Source organism: Bemisia tabaci, chromosome 9 (genome assembly GCF_918797505.1).
Source record: "Bemisia tabaci chromosome 9, PGI_BMITA_v3".
NCBI lineage: Eukaryota > Metazoa > Arthropoda > Insecta > Hemiptera > Aleyrodidae > Bemisia > Bemisia tabaci.
Genome location: NC_092801.1, coordinates 24,455,898 through 24,475,576, shown reverse-complemented (window position 1 = coordinate 24,475,576; position 19,679 = coordinate 24,455,898). Strand labels below are relative to the sequence as shown.

Here is a 19,679-nt window from a genome sequence, read left to right as displayed (position 1 = left end):
ATTTTCTGGTAAATTTATGAATATTTTCCTCCCAATTTTTCAGATAATGTAGTTCACAATTTTACCCAAAGATTCTTGAAATATGAAGGGGAAAACTTTCCTAAAGAATACAAATTTTATCTAAGGAAATTTGGCAACCCTCGAATGTTCATACGGCGTTCCTCCTTAGCCTTAGCACGGCAACACAGTCAGTAGTCTCAGAATCAGCCCTGCAATACAGACCAAATTTCGATCAGCCTTTCGCAATTGTTGATTATTGATGTTCCAAATTCTGCGGGCGGCAGAATTTTAATCAACAATCATGGATACAAAATTGGAATTGGCCAGTCTTCCGGGATCGAAGCTTCGGCTGAAGTGTTTGTCGAATGGTTTGAACTGAAGAATCGACCGTATAGGGCTGGGGTAGTTCGAGTAAATCGACTGCCGACTTACACACGGAGAAAAAAACATCGTGCGTGGGACCCGAAGTTTAGGTCATATGGATCTCTGAAGTTTTCAGATTGAGCATCTGAACTTTTTAGATCTAGCTGCCGAGGTTCGGATCACACATCTGAAACTTCAGTTCTTACATCTGAAGTACTTCAGTTGTGAGAACCGAAGTTTTTCGGATCTGAAACCCGAATATAAGTACTTCAGATGTAAGAACTGAAGTTTCAGATGTGTGATCCGAACCTCGACAGCTAGATCTAAAGTGTTCAGATGCTCAATCCGAAAACTTTAGAGATCCATATGACCTAAACTTTGGGTCCCACGCATGAAGTTCTTTTCTCCGTGCATCGTCGATACCTATAGGTTCTCTAGCTCGGCCATGGCCATGCATGGATATTAATCCGGGATTTACCTGGACGAGGATTGGACGGCGTAGTCCTGGTGGCGGGACTCGGGGGTCCCGGTCAAGTTGTTGAGTCTGAAGAGGATGTCCTGCATGGGGAAGCGAGCGAGGGTGTCGTTGAGCCGGGCCTCGCTGCCCCTGGCGCGGAGGATCTCGGTGAGGGGCGAGAGGACCGGGGCCCGGAGCGCCTTGTGCGGGGACTCCAGCCCATTGCCGGCCGCCCGGAAGCCCTCGTCGCTCGGCTCCGGGAAGTTGAGCGGGGGCAGCTCCGCCGTCGGGTGCCCCGCCGACCCCAGCAGCTTCGGCAGGTCGTCCGGCATCGCCAGACCCCCCGACAGCTCTGCAACAGAAAGAAATTAGCTATCAGTTCGACTCGAAAGTACAGTCGGACGTATTTATACTAAAAGGAACTATGTGCAAACGGGAAAGATGCACTGGAAAAAAAGCACATTGGATCTAGAGTCCAGACTCTTAAAAACATCGACAAGATAAAATACCCTTGATTCAATCAGAATCTAGCTTAAATCAAGAACCAAGCCTCTTAATTTGAGCGGATTTCCTTTTGATTTTAGCTTAATTCTGATTGAATCAAGAGTCCTTTTTCTTGTCAATGTTTTCAAGAGTCTGGACTCTAGATCCAATGTGTTTTTTTTTTTTTTTTCCAGTGTGGGGGTGTGCTCGTTAGTTAAGGGCCATAAGAATAAGTGGGGATTTTACAGCGCCAATGACGTCAGCGGCAACGAAGCCGTCTCCATTGTCGTTCTCGCTCGGCTTTAACTCATGAGCCCTGCGTCCACAACGCTTTGATCACATGTCCACGGCTGACGAGTCAGCGCTCACAATCAGTTACTTTTGATTTAATGTCAAATCCCGCTTTTCCATTTCCTCAAAAGGAACTATATCCACTTTTACATTGTTTATCCAGCTCACCAAGAGCACACCCCATCTTTCAACTTGCACATAGTTCCTTTCAGCATAAATACGTCCAGTTGTCCAGTTGGACGTATTTCTGCTGAACGGAACCAGAGACAGATGGGAAAAAGGGGGTGTGCTCGGTGGTCGAGGGCTGCAAGACTGAATGTGAATCGTAAACTATTGGGCGTATTTCTGATGAACGGAACCAGAACGAGTGAGAAAGATGGGATGTTCTCGTGGTGAGCTGCATAAGAGACAATGTAAAACTGCCGTGATAGTGAAGAGAGCAATAAGTGTCACATTTTCGAAATCGAGTTTCCTTCAAAATGTGTCTAAATTCTGTTAGATAAAATTACTGAGCCAGCTAAAACAGGAAAATTCATCCTAATTTAATGAAAACGAGACACATGAAAAATCCGTAAGTGCGCAAAAAATGACTTAGTTTTAGGCAAGACAGCAGTAAGTGACAATGTTTCTCCAGAGAGCCAATGAAAACAGTGCTTTCAAGTAAAGTGCCGCCCTCTTCTGACAATTTCTAACTTGAAAATGAGTTTGTTGTGTGTCCAAAATGCAACCATGAAAGGATGCAGAAGATAGCACTTACGGCTGTTTTGCCTAACAATAACCGAGCATGAAAATGAAAAATGCCTTTTTTATGTAATTGAAATACAATCAGTCGATTTTTAATCATCCAAACCGATTTCTAGAAGTCTTTCGGACATTTAGTGGCAATTTGACAAAGAACGGAGGCTTCTTTCAATAAAATTTTCCGATCAGAAGCTTCTGAGCCTGTTTTCTCAAAACTTCATTTTTACACTCACTTCTCTCTTCGCTATCGCGGCAGAAAAGTGGGCGTGATTCCCTTTGGGGAAATGGAAAAGCGGGATTTCACATTCTACCAAACGGAACTAAGAGACAACTTTATGCTAACACAGTGGCGTGCGGTCCGGATAAGCAAGGCAAGCACTGCTTGCCCAAAGATTTCAAGAGAAAGAAGAAAATTACACCTTTAACATGTTTTACATTTTAGCAAATATAATTTATGAAAGGTGTTCAGTAAGAAAATTGCATTAAAAATAGAAAGAGAAAGAGACAGAAATACGTATAGAGCCACTAAAGTAGGAAAGCGGCAGAGAGGATGGAGGTGGCGCAGCGCGCTGCGCGGCCTGAACACGGGCCAACTCATGCGCTGGAGAATCGCTTGCGATCAGCTGAGCGGAGCGCCACTGCTCAGCGGCGAAATCAAGGCAGGCGGGGAGTGCGGTACGTTCCGAGGCCCAGCTCTTCGCTGCGCGATCGCAGCTCGCTTCTCTTGGCCCGTCATCGCAGCGCGCTGCCTCTGCCTCCGATGCGCTATCTTGTTCCCTCTTTCCGTCGCGGTTGTAATTGCCAAATGCCCTTAAATTCTATAATATGTCGCTCACTCGGATATATTGGTAATGAATTTGACAATTCTCAATCATGTTTTAAACGCAGAAAGCTGTTTTTTTTTTTTTGGGGGGGGGGGGGGGGAATTTAAGTAACTCAAAAAATTCTAAATGCCGTAGAATAAAGACTATGATACCTCAAATAAGTGGCAAAATTAGGAGTTAAGAGCATGGAGCCGTCCTCCAATGCTCAATAAAATTCGAAACAAGTTGAGTAAACGAAATCATAAATAAGAGAGAAAGAAATTTGAGTTTTTCAAGACGTTCCATCAGATTTCATCCGCAAAAGAGAGCAAATAGAGTAAAATTTTAAGAATTTTCTAGGGAGGCTACGTTAACCCCCCCCCCCCCCCCCCCCCCGGGATGGCGAACGCTAGAGCTTGCCCTGTCACTAAACCCACCGCACGCCACTGGAGCTAACCCATGAGCCATGGGCATTTCCCAAGAGCGTTGTGGACAAGGCTCGTGAAATGCTGTTAGTAAACCCTATGAAGAACGCAACTGTTCCTGCTCTAAAGTTGTCTACATTGCATACCCGAAAAATTGCAGGCGTTTTGGTTCTTTAAGAACTCCCAGTCCTTGAGGATGCCGAAAAGGAGAGCATCAAAAAGACGAAGCAAGATGCAACTGCAAATCCACGTATTTCGGTTCGCAAAGTTGCATATAAGCTGTCAAATTTCACTTTTTGGAAAATACTAATCATTGTCGTGGGTAAGCAAAATTGCGATTTTTCCCTGTCTCTAAAGAATATTTTCTCGAATATTCGTACCTATGAAAAAAATAGTGGGGAAAATCGTATAAACAAATAAATAAAGAAATAAAGAAATAGAGAATATAAGTAAGAATGGGATTTATGAGCAAGACAAAAGTATAGAATTCGCATAAAATGTGCTTATATTGAGTCATATTAAAGAGACAATAAAACTCCACATAGGTAAATATATAAAATAGCGTTGGGGCAGAAAAGTTAAATTGGTTAAGCAAAAAGTCGATATTTCCTGAATTTTTCTCAGTTAGTGAACGGTACTCTCTACTATGTTATTTTTTCTCACCACACGTTCAATTCCTTGTGTGAAACGAATGTTGTTCGATGTGCAGTATAGCGGCGTGGCGTGCTTTGCGATCTACCGATTGATCTCCCATTTAAACCTATGATAAAAGATCGATAGACAGGGTGTCCGTAACAAACACGTTAATAATCGATTCTTTACCACAGCTTCAAATGAAGAAATATCGATAATAATCGATCATTAACGCCTCGCCTCTGGTGCGGTAGTCAATTTCTCAACATTAATACATGCGTGGGAGCCGGAACCAAGTTCCATTAGTGCCTCTAAATTGGACGTCTTTATGCTAAAAGGAACTATGTCACACGCAATCCCAATGCACATAGTTCTTTTTAACATAAATACGTCCAATTTTACTCGTACGTACTCACAATTGGACGTATTTCTGCCAAACGGAACTATGTGCATTATGACGTGAGCCCTGTTATGCATGTATTCTTATGGGTCTCAGGGCTCATGTCCTAATGCACTTAGTTCCGTTCGGCAGAAGTATGTCCAATTTGAACGCGAGACACAATATGCATTAATGCAACCTGTTCAGACGTAATCATGATACGGCTTTAATTTGTTACCTTCCTATGATTGCATACTTAACTGCGAGATCTTGTTCGATTTTTAGCTATAAAATATCGACACTCGCTCAAGAGGCCGCAGTTGATCATTATACGACCTATTTCAAGACAATTTACTGGCGTATATTCTCATAGAAATTGGATATTAAAACATGGCGCTGACATTAGAGAATACTTAGACTGTGCCCTCCAAATTTCATCCTAATGATATCTATAATCCTACAAATGGTAAGGCTACCTCAGATTTATCAAATTAAGTTAAGTGGCAAGGCGTAAATGACCGATTATCGATATTTCCCCATTTGAAGCTGTGGTAAAGAATCGATTATTAAGCAAGGTGTTCGTTGGGAGCACCCTGTTTATTGATACTTTTCCATAGGTTTAAATGGCAGATCAATCGATATATCGCATATAGCACGCCATGCTACTGGCTAAGTTAGCGCAAGTTTCTTTCCCATGCCACGATGAGTCTAGTGCAACCTTTGCTGGAGCGGAAAAAAGCTAGATTTTTCGTTGAATAAAGCGGAAAAGTAGCGAAGAGCATATCGAGAGGGTATATATTGATTCATTTATTTATTTAGTTATGTATTTATGTAACTACTGCAAAAATTACACGTCTTGTATCTATCTACATACAGAGGCACTACCCCTCCCCCCGTTAATTTTTCTAAATTAGCCATGGGCGTACCTAAGTCATTTTGCAAAAATTGCCGAGGTTAGGTTAGATTGCCAGAGTTCATTTTTGTGTGACTGTGTTACCAAGAGTACGTCTCCCCATACATTTTGCTACATTCATGGTAAAATTGAAATGTCCCTTTTCTCTCCTCGGAAGCTACCCATGTTCGACGTCGAAGTTTTCCGGAGGAACGAACGTAACAGCACTCCAACTTGAAACATTTTCACTGGTGAACTATATTTACCGGAAAACATACAAGATTGCAAAGTCTCTGCAATCCCGTGATCCCAGGATTGTAAGCTCGCGGTGTACACTGCGCGGAAATGGTGATCAGATCAAGAAAATACGACTAGCAACTTGAGTGCGCACCGTGGTATACGCGCAATGCATAAAGTATCCTACAGCTTTGTAAGGCGCTACTATGCGCCACGCGCAGCGCGCACCGGCACCGTGCTGTACGCCCAATGCATGAAGTATCCTACGGTCTTGTAAGGCGCTACTATGCGTTTTGTGCCGTGTGCGCCAGCCGCACTGTGTTAGGTGCAATTCTTCAAACTTACGGCGGTTTTCAACTTATCATTTTGAAGTTTTCGTACAGTTTGTTGGAATTTTTGTCATTTCAAATGATCGAACATTAAATAAAATCTGACTAATTTTCTTCTCTTCATTGACATCTTTTTATAAATAATTCAAAATAGAAGCATGCAATTGAAACGACTTTTACGTGTAGGCTCCCTCGTTGCTCAGGGATGTAATAGCGTGATTATTTTTTGGACTATATTTTGCTTTACATGGAGACTTTCACCAAAGTTTTCACAAAATAACATTTAATAGGTTTCCACGCAGAAAATAAAATGTGACAAGAATTCTGGGCACCGTAAACCGAGATACGCATTTATGCAGTTTCGCCATGGGCATATCTCTTCGGTTTAATTTCATGCATGCTTACATGCATTTTTTGTTTGCTTTGAGAGGGGAGGGGGTTCGAAATTCACTCCTAACTTCAAAATCTGCGTAAGACATTCGCATATTTTTTTATCCAGCTTACTCATTCTTGTTCCACATTCGCATCTCATTGCTTGCAGATAAATCCGTGGTCAATCTCTGACAATAAGTTGGTGCTTCGTCAAAGAGAAGTGTGGAAATGACTTTCGCGAACGTCTCACAGTGGATTGAGTCAATGGAGATGTTGCATGTGTGAGGAATTTGCGATTTGACTGTTGATTTTTATGCAAAAGTTCACGAGAAACACGATGTGGCCACTGGTTTTCTCTGAAATCAACTCCCAAGATCAAAAAAAGCTCTCTAGTTGAGGCCAATATGGAGGGGATATCCCACGCTATCATGAGAGTCCACCTCTACATCAAAACAAACTCTCCGTGCAAAGATAGGGAGCAAATACATCAGCAGTGATGCTGTGTTTTCAGTATTAGAGTCCTCAAATATAGTGGCAGCCCTGTCAATGTATTTGCTCCCTACCTTTGCATGGAGAGTTTGTTTTGATGTAGAGGTGGACTCTCAGGATAGCGTGGGATATCCCCTCCATTTTGGCCTCACCTTGAGAGCTTATTTGAGCTTGGAAGTTGATTTCAGAGAAAACCATTGGCCCTATCGTGTTTCTCGCGAACTTTTACATAGGAATCAACAGTCAAATCGCCCATTCCTCACTGCAATATCTCCGTTAAGGAGGTCGGATTTGAAATTTTTAACGATAAAACTGCAAATTTCGATGTTTATTCCGTCACAACTTTAAGGGGTGCTTCAAAAAGAACATTTCAGGAGGAAACCAATGGAACCACATTTAAAATCTCAAAGTTTGGTCTAAGCTTAAGAGCTAACAAGCTTAGAAGTTACTAGGGGGCTATGCCCTCTGGCCACTACGCGGCCCAACCCCCGGAGGGCGCTTCGCCCTCTCTTAGGCCCGCTTCGACAAAAGAACGACCAAAAAAAATGAAAGGATGTTCATACCCGACTCTCATTTGTCTAATCTCCCTAGGAAAACAGTCATTTATTTCCAACTTCAGGCCAAGACTGAAACGAAACGGAACGAATGGAACGGAGCGTTTCGTTACTTTTGGATAGTCTGTAGTAAAGGAGCATACCTTCGATTCACTTACCTTACCCTACTAACAGACCAAGATTCACAATTTCTCGCTTAGTACAATTTTGCCCCCTTTCTAAGCTCCCAGGTATACTCAATTATAAAAAAATCTGGGTCATATCTCCAAAAATTAATTACAGCGAGCTCATTTAGAGACTATCGCCTGTCGAAAGCCGCAGAAATCATGAAAATCGCTACTACCAAGCGTTACCAGATATGCAAATTTAGGAGGTCTTGGAGCTTATATACAATATGATGAGCTTTTAAAGTTTCCAGATTTTGTCCGAGCTCTCCCGTTAATTCGATCCACCGTGCGCCGTGCGGCTAGGGCAATTTAATAAGGATGACGGGGTCTTTCTGCGCCTTAGAGTTGAAGTCACTGAACAAATAAATCCTCGGGTCAAAGGTCCTCCGTGTCACTGTCTCCAATTTGCAGCCTGTGTGCAAGTCAACAGGTCCGACTCGATAATCAAACTATTTTTCCCGAGTTTTTCTCACGGGTGACCTCTCGACGAAATGGTGTCTGCTCATAAACAGAGGTCGCCGGGTCAGTCTCGATGTTCTGCGAGAGTTCAACTCAAATCTGATGTGACGTGGTTTCATCGACCAGTCGACGCTGACGAAAATGAGCGCGGGGTTAAAAATAACACAGGGTTCATTTTCCATCGAAAATGTATAAAAAGTGAGGACAAATCGGGGATTTCAGAAATCGGTTCTCCGGATTTTTCTGAAGAGATTGATGGGTAATACATGACGCTTTTTTCTCAAGAACACCATACACTGGAAAAAAACACATTGGATCTGGAGTCCAGACTCTTAAAATCATCGACAAGAAAAAGTACTCTTGATTCAATCGGATTTAAGCTTAAATCAAGAGCCAAGCCTCTTAATTTAAGCGGATTTTGTTTTGATTCAAGCAAAAATCCGATTGAATCAAGAGTACTCGTTTTTTTTCTTGTCAATGTTTTCAAGAGTCTGGACTCTAGATCCAATGTGTTTTTTTCCAATGTACAGTTCGACCCGTTTTCTATGAAACCAAGTGTCACATTTCAAGTTGAAAAGAGGTAAAAAGAAATTCCAGGTCGAACCATGCGGCGTTTTTGAGAAAAAAAGTGTCATGTGTCACCCATTAATCTCTTCAGAAAAATCTGGAGAATTGATTTATCTGAAATCTTCCGACGTCGAAATTTTTCGTTGTTCTCGATATATTTTCGATGAATAATGAACCCCGTGTTACTTTCCATGAGGACCCCAGAAAATGGGCACCAGGCGGATCCGCCAATCAGAGACGACTTGTAAGAGTAAGGGCTGCCACTCGGCCCGCAATTTAATCTGCTACTCTTATTTTCTATTCGGGCTATGCAGCTATGCTATTACAGATATTTGTTAAGGATGTATAACGCCATAATCTCCTGATCATTCCGTATCCTAGTTACTCTTAAGCAATACGCGTATAAGACTTACTGCACATCTTATAACTACTTTCTAAAACCACTGCACTTTGAAAAAGAAAAAGCCCCCATCCCCCTCCTCCCTCCAAAAAAGGTCCGATATGATGTTTATATTTGTGGACAACCAAACCAGATGTATCTTACAGTTGTCACCGACCGAAACTAACTGTGAGCTCACATGAAATGTCAAGGCCTCGAGATCATTTGGACATATCCCTGCCAAACGGAACTATGTGCATTAAGACATGAGCCCTGAGACCCATTGGAATACATGCATGACAGAGCTCACGTCATAATGCACATAATACTGTTTGGCAGAAATACGTCCATTTGAGCCATCCTCACGTCGACGGGTCAATCACCGAATATCCTTCATTATTGAATGAGAAATTAAGGTCAGGACAAGAGCCGCCGCTTTTGGCAGCGATTACCACGAATGAGTAGCTTGTTTTTTCTTGTTGTTTTTGTCTCTTCTTTTTGGATAAAATTCTTTTATTCCGAAGAAAACAGCTTAGATCTCAGGGCCACGTTACAATTTCGAATGGAGTGCAAAAAATTCCGAGAAATTGAGACAAAGGCGGATCCAGAAATTTGGCAACTCCGGATTTTCTCCATTTAAACCTATGCTAAATAATCGATTCTTGCCGGGGCACCTGGCCCCTCCAACAATAATCGATACATTTCAATAGGTTTAAATTGAGAAAAGACAATGTTGCCAATTTGCTGGATCCGCCAATGAATTGAGAGGCATGAAGATGAGGGCACTCGACCTAAAATGAACGTAGTTATATCGAATGGAGCTATTCTGCCGTGCTAAGTAAACACGCCGTATAGGCATTTGAATGTTGCCAAATTTATGCTTAGAAAATATCAATTTTTGAAAAAAGTTTTGTATATTTTTCCTTGAAATTTTCAGACGTTTCAGATCAAATTACGAACGAAATCCTGTGAAAAATTGGAGGGGAAATATTCAAGAATTTTCCTGAAAATTCGTGATTTGTAGGAGGAAATTTGGCAACGCTTGATGGCACTTACGGAGTTCTTACTTTAGTACGACGGTATCAACGATTGGACATGGAACCTGAGGCTCATAAGAATATACGTGCAGAAATATTCAGAAATTTTATGAAATTTTCCTGAAAATTCGTGATTTCGATAAAAATAGTTATTTTTTAGGAAAGTTATGGATATTTTTGCTTGAAAATTTGAGAAACCTCAGATGAAATTCCGAACAAAATTGTCTAAAAAATAGGAAGGAAAATATTGAAAAGTTTATACTGGGAAATTCGTGTTTTATCAAAGGAAATTTAGCAACGTCTTAAGGCTGATACCACGTTTTTCCTTAGCACGGCAGAGCTGAAGGAGCGTCTTGGCGTTTGAGCGGTGCGCATCGCGGGCGCGGACCGGGTGGCCTTCGCCGCACAGTGGATCGAGTCAAAAGGAGAGGTCGGACAAAATTCGGAAACTTTAAACGCTTGAAACTCCGTTTGTACAATACTTCGAGGTTCTAAAGGTAGCTCTATTGGTTTCCTCGTGAAATTTTCTACTAGGAGCACCCCTTAAAATTTAAAATGTGACGGAATAAACGTCAAAATTCGCAGTTTTAGTCGCAGAATTCATGTCCGAGCTCTCTGATTGACTCGATCCGCTGTGCGCCGAGCCGCGTGTCGGGAATCGAACAGAAGACCTCATCAAACTAGTCAACTGTGCCAGTCATCTCTCATCAGTCCATCAAGAACTGCGCGTTATCCCGAGCGCGCCACGACTGAATGAATGATGCGAAAAAGGAACCAGAAAGAGCAGTACCGCCCAAATTTGCGATAGTCTTCTTCAAAATTCAACTGAGGGGCCGTTCAAGTATGATGTAACGCACTTTTACCGTTGGAGATGTTGCATGTGTGAGGAATTTGCGATTTGACTATTGATTCTCACGTAAAAGTTCGCGAGAAACACGAAGTGGCCACTGGTTTTCCCTGAAATCAACTCCTAAGCTCAAAAGAAGCTCTTAAAGTTGAGGCAAAATGGAGGGTATATCCCACCCTACCCTGAGAGTCCACCTCTACATCAAGATCAAACTCTCCATGCAAAGATAGGGAGCAAATACATTAGCAGGGTTGCCGTGTTTTCAGTTGTGGAGTCCCAAAATAAAAGGCAGCCCTGTCATGTATTTGCTCCCTATCTTTGCATGGAGAGTTTGTCTTGATGTAGAGGTGGACTCTCAGGATAGCGTGGGATATCCCCTCCATTTTGGCCTCAACTTGAGAGCTTTTTTTGAGCTTGGGAGTTGATATCAGAGTAAACCAGTGGCACCATCGTGTTTCTCGCGAACTTTTACAGAAGAATCAACAGTCAAATCGCAAATTCCTCACACATGCAACATCTCCATTCGACCCGCACTTAGGGAGCCTGATATGGGTAATCCAAAAGTTTAGGCAAACGCTTCAATAAGATTGAAGATGAACTCCTACTCGTGGGTTTTTTTACGCCGTGGAATGTTTCCAATTTATTGTTACTCGCACACGATTATTGTGAATGAAAGCTCGAAGCTCAGTCGACAACGAGACAATGGAACCCGCACCGGCTGGAAGACGACGGCTCCGACTGCTCACGTGTGGGGTCAAGGCAGTATGAATCCGCATGCAGAGTTACTTGCAGACTCCGTGATTAACTTCCGTTTCAGTATCTCTATGCTGCCGTGCTAAGGAAGAACGCCGTATGAACATTCGAGAGTTGCCAAATTTCCCTGGATAAAACGTGTATTTTTGACGACATACATGCTCCCTTTTCTTCGAAATTTTCAGATATTTTAGATTAAATTGTGTACACTGGAAAAAAAACACATTGGATCTAGAGTCCAGACTCTTGAAAACATTGACAAGAAAAAATACTCTTGATTCAATCAGATTTAAGCTTAAATCAAAAGGAAATCCGCTCAACTTAAGAGGCTTGGTTCTTGATTTAAGCTTAAATCTGATTGAATCAAGAGTATTTTTTCTTGTCAATTTTTTTAAGAGTTTGGACTCTAGATCCAATGTGTTTTTTTTCCAGTGATATACATGGTCCCTTTTCTTTGAAATTTTCAGATGTTTTAGATAAATTGCGTACGAAATCGTCTGACAGTTTTGGAAAAAAATATTCAAAATTTTCATAGTTAATTCGGTTTTTATCGAAGGAAACTTGGCAACGTCTGAAAGCTCATACGGCGTTCCTCCTTAGCACGGCAGTATGTCTGAGCGAAATTGCTACTTTGATCTCATCAATCAAACAACGTTCTCCGAATTAAACTGAGAACTGACTCGCGCTTTGAATATGAAAGTTTAGCAAGTATATCTCCACGTGGGCGGAACTAGGAAATTTTTCTTGAGTGACGGGGGAAGAATGAGGGACACATTGTCCAGTGGCGTGGCGTGCTTTGCGATAAATCGATTGATCTGCCTTTTAAACCTATGGCAAAAGATCGATTAACAGGGTGTTCGCAACGAACACCTTAATGATCGATTCTTCACCATGGTTTCAAATGGGGAAATATCGATAACCACCATTCACTCCTCGCCATTGACCCTGATAACTCAAATATAAGTGCCCTTCCTTCTTCTTTCCTTCTTTCTCTCTTGCCTTCTTTCCTCTCCTGTTTTTTCGGTCGAGTGGGGGGGGGGGGGTGTACTAGAGTCCCTTTATACTAAGAGTTAAGACAATGTGAATCCATTTCTGATAGGTTCCCGTATTTCAGGCCTTCACAGTGTTACAAACGGGAATAAAGATTACATTTCCTCCGATTGCAAAGATTGTAATCTGGAATGGACCAGGGTATTACGGGTTCGACAAGAAACAAACGGAATGAGAGAAGGGACGGAGAGAGGAATTTGAGAATGGGTCGATCAATGATTACAAAAAACGTTCAATTTCTGTAATCTTTATTCCTGTTTGTGACTCCATGAGGGGGTGTTGTCTTGACTCTCAGTGTAAAGGGACTCTAGTGTGTACGCCCGCCCTTTACAACCCCTGGACCCGCCTGTATTTTCTCAAGGTGACCAAGTTGCAGCTTTCTGGGGAACAGGCCATCCCCCTTCGGTTATTTCCTGGTGGTAAAGTGCACATCTGCGAGATGCAGGGGGGCAAAATTTCATGAAAAATAAAATCTTGAAATTTCACGTGAAATATTTCATGAAATTTCAGAAATTTATAACTGATATTGTAAAATACCCATGGCTTTTCATGTTTCGGAAAATGTAAAAATTGTGACTTTCTTCTATTTTTGTGTGTTTAAGTGCGGGTTGCATACTCTAGCTCCTGAAAAATATGAAATATTTCGCAGCCTCGTGAAATTTCATGAAATATTTCACTGAAATTTCCAATCTTTAATTTCTTCCTTACGTTTCATGCCACCCTGGCGAGATGCATTTCTTTCAGAATTCAACCGTCGAACGTCTTATTTCTCCTGGTGCCAATCACCACCAACGAGCCCTGAAAGCGGCATATTCCAATCAAAAAGTGCAGGGTTTTTTTTGTGTAGGCGACGGTCTATAGCCATTTGCATCCCTCATTCTGGAGACGCCTGCCTAGCGCTCTCGTGCAAACCGTCGGAGAGGCCAGGAGATGCATGCCGATTGCTCTGCTTCCTTGTATTCGTACCCCGTACAGAAAACTATCATTATCATATCCGATAAGAGCTCTGATCCTCCTCTGCGCGAAGATTGTCTCGCTCGTTAGGCCGAGTGTTAATTAGTTCCTTTCGTAATTGCTCGTTTAGTTCCGCAGCCACTTCTGCTTCTCTGCCGCGCTGAAGGAAGAACGCCGTATGAGCATTTAAGAGTTGCCAAATTTCCCTCCGATAAAATGTTCATTTAGTAGGAAAGTTATGAAAATTTTTCTTTGAAACTTTCAGGAGCTTTGGGTGACATTGCGATCTAAATTATCTGAGAAATTGGAAGACAAATATTCATAAGTTTACCAGGAAATTCGTGTTTTATCAAAGGAAATTTGGCAACGCCTGAAGATTCGTACGGCGTTTTTCCTCAGCACGGCAGGACTCATCTCTCGATACTGTTTGCATCCAACTTCACGTAATTCCCCACTAATACTCTCAATTGACACGTTTGACGTAGTGACTACATCGACGTCCTTTGTCCGATGGTCACGTGACTTTAGGGGAAGGGGGAGGCATTACTTTCAAATACACAGGGTACACTGCAAAAAAAAAAAAAAAACACATTGGATCTAGAGTCCAGACTCTTGAAAACATTGACAAGAAAACATACTCTTGATTCAATCGGATTTTTGCTTGAATCAAAACGAAATCCGCTTAAATTAAGAGGCTTGGTTCTTGATTTAAGCTAGATTCTGATTGAATCAAGAGTACTTTTTTCTTGTCGATGTTTTTAAGAGTCTGGACTCTAGATCTAATGTGTTTTTTTTCCAGTATATTCTAAAAGTTCCAGTACTGCCATTTCCCGGAAATAATTCCGAAATTCGGAACTTTCCAAATAATTGGAACTTTTCCCGGAATCTCCACTTATTTTCGGAATTTCCTCGAAATTCGCGGCTTTCCGCCAGTTTGACCATATATTTGATCAAACTAAGGGAGTTTTTTTTTATCAAATTTGACGATCCTCTGAACTAAATCCGGGCGTATTTCGGAATTTTCCCCGAGATTTTTGAAAAATCGGAATTTTCTCGGAACTTTGGCAAATCGGAATATGTTTCTAGGAATCGGCATTATTTCGAAATCTTTTGATAAAATAAAATGGCAACACTGAAGAGCTCCTGCACTGATACTGTAATGGGTCTGTCAGGGCCGGATTTACCTACTTGCCGCCCATGGGCCACCTGTATTTTGCCGCCTCCTTCTCATTCGTATTGAAACACCAATAAAAACTATCAAGTGAACGTGCCAGTGGAAGAGGGGTGTATTAGACGCGTATACTCGTGTTGAACACTTGTTTTGGGAATGTCCTGTCAACACTACTAGCAAAAGTTAAGTTTCGTAAACCTATCCCTGTGTGGACAAGGCCTTTCTTTCATAAGAAATGAACAAAAAAATTATGAAAGAACAAACATGAATGTTGTTTACTGATTTTAATTTCCGCCGCCGCGCGCCGCGCAGACCGCACCGTGTTTGGCGCAATGCGTGAAGTATTCACGCAGTCTTGTAGGCGCCATATGTTTCACGCTGACCGCACTGTGTTTGATGCAATGCGTGAAGTATTCGTGCAGTCTTGTAGGCGCTAGTATGCGTTACATGCCGATCGCCGCGCCGAGGGCTTCTCCTTTTCATCTCAAGTCCTCGTTATCATTTCTCTCTAAGTCGCGCCGTTTCAGGCCAAATTGCGTGTTTGGTTCTCTCTCTTAACTCAACTTATTGAAGGTGCGCTGTCTCTTTTATCACTAATAGACCGCAAAATTAGAAATTTCTATATTCTCAGAAAATGAGAGATTTTGTCGTCTTTTCTCGTTTGTAGTTTTGTTTTTATTAATCCGATATTTTTTTATACCTACACTTCAAAAAATTGCAAATTTTGCCGCCCTCTAGATTTGCCGCCATGGGCCACGGCACATGTGGCCACCCCCTTAATCCGGCCGTGGGGTCCGTTGCACGCAAGAGATACAGAAACCCGAATACAGTTTCTAGCGGTAAATTCGTTCGAAAATCACGTTGGGCAGATTAAAAAAGTCTGAATACCACTCCTTAGCGCGCAAGTTGCGTAGTTTCATGTTTTTTTTCAAATTTACCGCGCATGCGCGCAGTTTTTCATGGTGGCCGTCGGTCAGATTTGCTCGGAAAGAGACCTAACCTGAATAAACAAACAATTGCGCGAACTGCTCTAAAGAACTACTGCTCTAACTGAGATCTCAATTGATTCAAAGCTTTTATTTTTGCAAAATGAAAACGAGAAAAGAAATTAAGAAGTGCAATGTACCAGATGACCTCTGGTTCGAAAAATACCCGATTTGACCAAAAATAAATGTTATAATACTATTCATTTTTGGTCAAATTTTCGGGTATTTTTTTCATGAAATTTTCAGGCACGCTGGATTAAAGAGCTACCGCTGTATGATACTATGCTTCCAACCAGGCCCGCCACATCCTATCTCGGGCCCTAGTACCAGTTTTAAGTCCCGGGCCCTCAGCACAGGGGGGGGGGGGGGGGTCGGGGGGCCTCCCCCGGAAAATTTTTAAAATTTTAAATCTATTTGCACGCATTTTGAAGCTCACATGACATCAGTTTCTGCAGAATAATTACGCCTCTTTTTTACTTTTAGCACAAAATACTTTCGGATTGTTGCATTCAAAACATCTGAAATTTTTTTTCGGGGGAGGGGGGCAGATGATACTATTTTCAATTCTACGGGGGTCCAAGCCTCCCTGAATTTCCCTTTCGTACGTCTATGGCAAGGAAGTTGAGCCATTGAAGTCGAGGATGCCCAGACTGGAGACTCTCAGCATCTGACGACCGAAGAAAATGAAACGCAGTTACTAAAAATATTAATCTATACTAAAAATCTTGAAAACAAATAGAAATCTTTAAAGAAATAAGACAAATTCTACAGTGCCCCAGCATGTTTTTGAAAATTTATTCACCTTTTGCGAAATATTTAGGGTAAATTTTCCACTTTTCGTTACAAGACAAGGGTTATGTGTGAATTCGTATAGTGGTTTTTCACCAGTGGCACCACCTAGAACCAGGGACCCAGTATCCCCCCCCCCCCCTTGTGGCGGGCCTGCTTCCAACACCTAAAGTTGCCCTATGATCCTGTTCTGAATACTAACGCATTCCCATTGCCGATCCTCTAACTATGGATTAAGAGACACGCTGTCCTGTCAGAAACAAATTCTCTCCCCGTCCTAAATTCTGCGTGCCGACTATAGACATTTTGCTGCTACGTGCGTCAGAGCGGAAGCTAGGCAGTGCTCTCGTGACGAACAGACTGAGAATGAGAAGAAAAAAACACAATTTTTTGCGCATTTCTTTCCTCCTATATCATCGTGGATTTTTCATACAGGATATTTCATCCGTCTAGGCACAACACATTATTTATATTCATGGTTACCTGCCTATGTTAACGTCCTAAAAAACATCGCGCGGTATGAACTTTCAGACGTTGCGTCACGAAATTGTTGCCGATGTGAACCGAATTTTCTTGAAAATGTATGCGAGTTTTTATTTGAATTTTTCAAATTTTATTAGCAAACTACTACAGCGTATTTCAAAGTTTAGAGGAAAAATGTATGGTATCCCAAGGTTGAATCGTCAGTCTGGGAAAATGTATTCTATGGTTCACAATAAAACTACTTTTTTCAGTCAAGTTTTTTTTTAAAAAAAAAATAAACTGCTAGACGAAGTTACGGCCCCTAATTTTTTGTAAAATCACCATTTTCTCTGAATTTAACGATGATTATTGACCAAAACTCATAAGAGTAAGTAAAATCTATTATTTCCAGTGTCAAAATGAGTTGTCTAAAAAATAACGAAACCGCGAGTTAAGAAGGGATGCCATGGAGTTTTAGATTTTTCAATCCGATATTTTTGTGTTCCCTCCATTCGGCCACTAAAATCCCCGTGTACTTGATATTATTTCAGTACTTTAGTGGCCTTGACTGAATTTGCTGCTGTAAAATTTGGAGAACTGGTCGTTTTTCATAAGTTTGGCTCATATCGGTTGCCAAAAAATAGAAAAAAAACTAAGATTATCCCAAAAATTGGACATTGTTTCGACGGGGGACATTTTAAGGAAATATGGGGGAAAAAGTCCTATTTTAGCCCATGGAAGACAATTCTGAGTCTAGAGGTTCATCCTGATACACGTGGCATTAATTGCTTCTTCTTACATTCAGGATTTTCCCAAAGGAAATTTAGCAAACGCCGTTTATTTATACGACGTTCTTTCTTACGACCCCGCCCAGTGGATCGCGTCAATGGGAGAGGTCGGACGAAATTTGAAACTTTAAAAGCTTATAACTCCGATTTTACCAAATTTCGTGGTCTTAAAAATTGTGCCATTGGTTCTCTCGTAAATACTTCCTCAAGAATCACCCCCGAAAATTTAAAATTTGACGAAATAAACATAAATTAACAATTCTAGTAAAAAATTCGTGTCCGACTTCTCCTATTGATTTGGTCCTCACAGTGGGTCGAGTCAATTAGAGAGATCGGACATACATATTTTTGGTAAAACTGCAAATTTTGATGTATATTTCGTCACATTTCAAACTTTGAGGGGTGATTCGTGAGAAAAATTTTACGAGGGAACCGATGGAACCTCTTTTAGAACCTCAAAATTTTGTGTAAACGGAGTTATAAGCTTTTGAAGTTTCCAATTTTTGTCCGACCTCTCCTATTGAATAATAGGAATATTTCTTGACTATTTTATCAAAATTTCTGTCATAATAACAACATTCCCAATTGAGAGGTACTTATCAGGTACAATTTTAGATTGTTAACCATTTTTATTTTGATCTATCCAACTGAGGATGGCTGAATTTTCAGCCGAAACGTTTTGGTTTTGTGTATGTGAAATTTTAGCCTTGTCACCCGCTTTTTAAATTGTTTTTTTTATTGTATATCTTGTCACGGGCTGCAGAGCATCTATCATATTTCATTTTTCTCCTATTGACTTGATCCACTGTGCGCCGGTATGCCCTCCCCCATTGGTTTTTCATTTGAAATTCAGGGAAACCCATTGCGTGAAGCGGTGAAGGTCTGGGCTGCGCTGCGTAACATGTATGGTTCGGATGTCTTAGATATCTTAGATCTGTGATGTCATCTCGACGTAATTAGGTGCCTCAACCAGGCCGTGGCCGCAGTGCCGCACGCTCGGTCAATGGTAAGGTATGGAGCAAGCCCGTCCAGGGGCGTTGCCAAGCTAAGTCGATAGGCATCGCGAACATGTCTCCTCTTTTTTGGCTTTTTGACTCGAATCTTACTAATATTGGTGATAAAAAGAACCAAGGTGCTGTGGTTGACAATTTTATAATTACCAAAAAAGTACCTAAAAAAGTAATTAAAATTGTTTTAACCATACAACACCTTGGTTCTTTTTATCACCAATATTACACGGAGAAAAAAACTTCGTGCGTGGGACCCGAAGTTTAGGTCATATGGATCACTGAAGTTTTCGGATTGAGCATCTGAACACTTAAGGTCTAGCTGCCGAAGTTCAAGTCTGACATCTGAAACTTCAGTTCTTACATCTGAAGTACATCGGATGTGAAAACCGAAGTAGGTACTTCAGATGTAAAAACTGAAGTTTCAGATAAGTGATCCGAACCTCGACAGCTAGACTTTAAGTGTTCAGACGCTCAATCTGAAAACTTCAGAGATCCATATGACCTAAACTTCAGGTCCCATGCACGAGGTGTTTTTCTCCGTGTAGTAAGATTTGAGTCAAAAAGGCCAAAAAAGAAGGAAAAGAACCAAGGTGCTGGGTTTAAAAATTTTATAATTACGAAAAAAAGTAAATCAGTAAATAAAAGTAAAAAAGTAATTGAAAAATGTTTTACCACGACACCTTGGTTCTTTTCATCACCTTCATTACAAAATGGTGTTGTTCATGTGAAACTCTATAATATTTGATGTTTTGTATGAACATGGGGTATTGTAGATTGATCGTGAAAATTAGAATAATTAAATGTAAAACATC

At 41.3% G+C, this 19,679-nt stretch overlaps 1 protein-coding gene across 1 annotated transcript in view; it reads right to left on the bottom strand.

Moving 5' to 3' along the window:
* Positions 1 to 19,679, bottom strand: part of LOC109039248 (uncharacterized) — a 58,912-nt gene that overhangs the window by 21,502 nt on the left and 17,731 nt on the right. Inside the window, exon 2 of the mRNA XM_019054658.2 lies at positions 842 to 1,172. Coding sequence (XP_018910203.2) covers positions 842 to 1,172 — 331 coding nt within the window. The remainder of the gene's footprint in view (positions 1 to 841; positions 1,173 to 19,679) is intronic.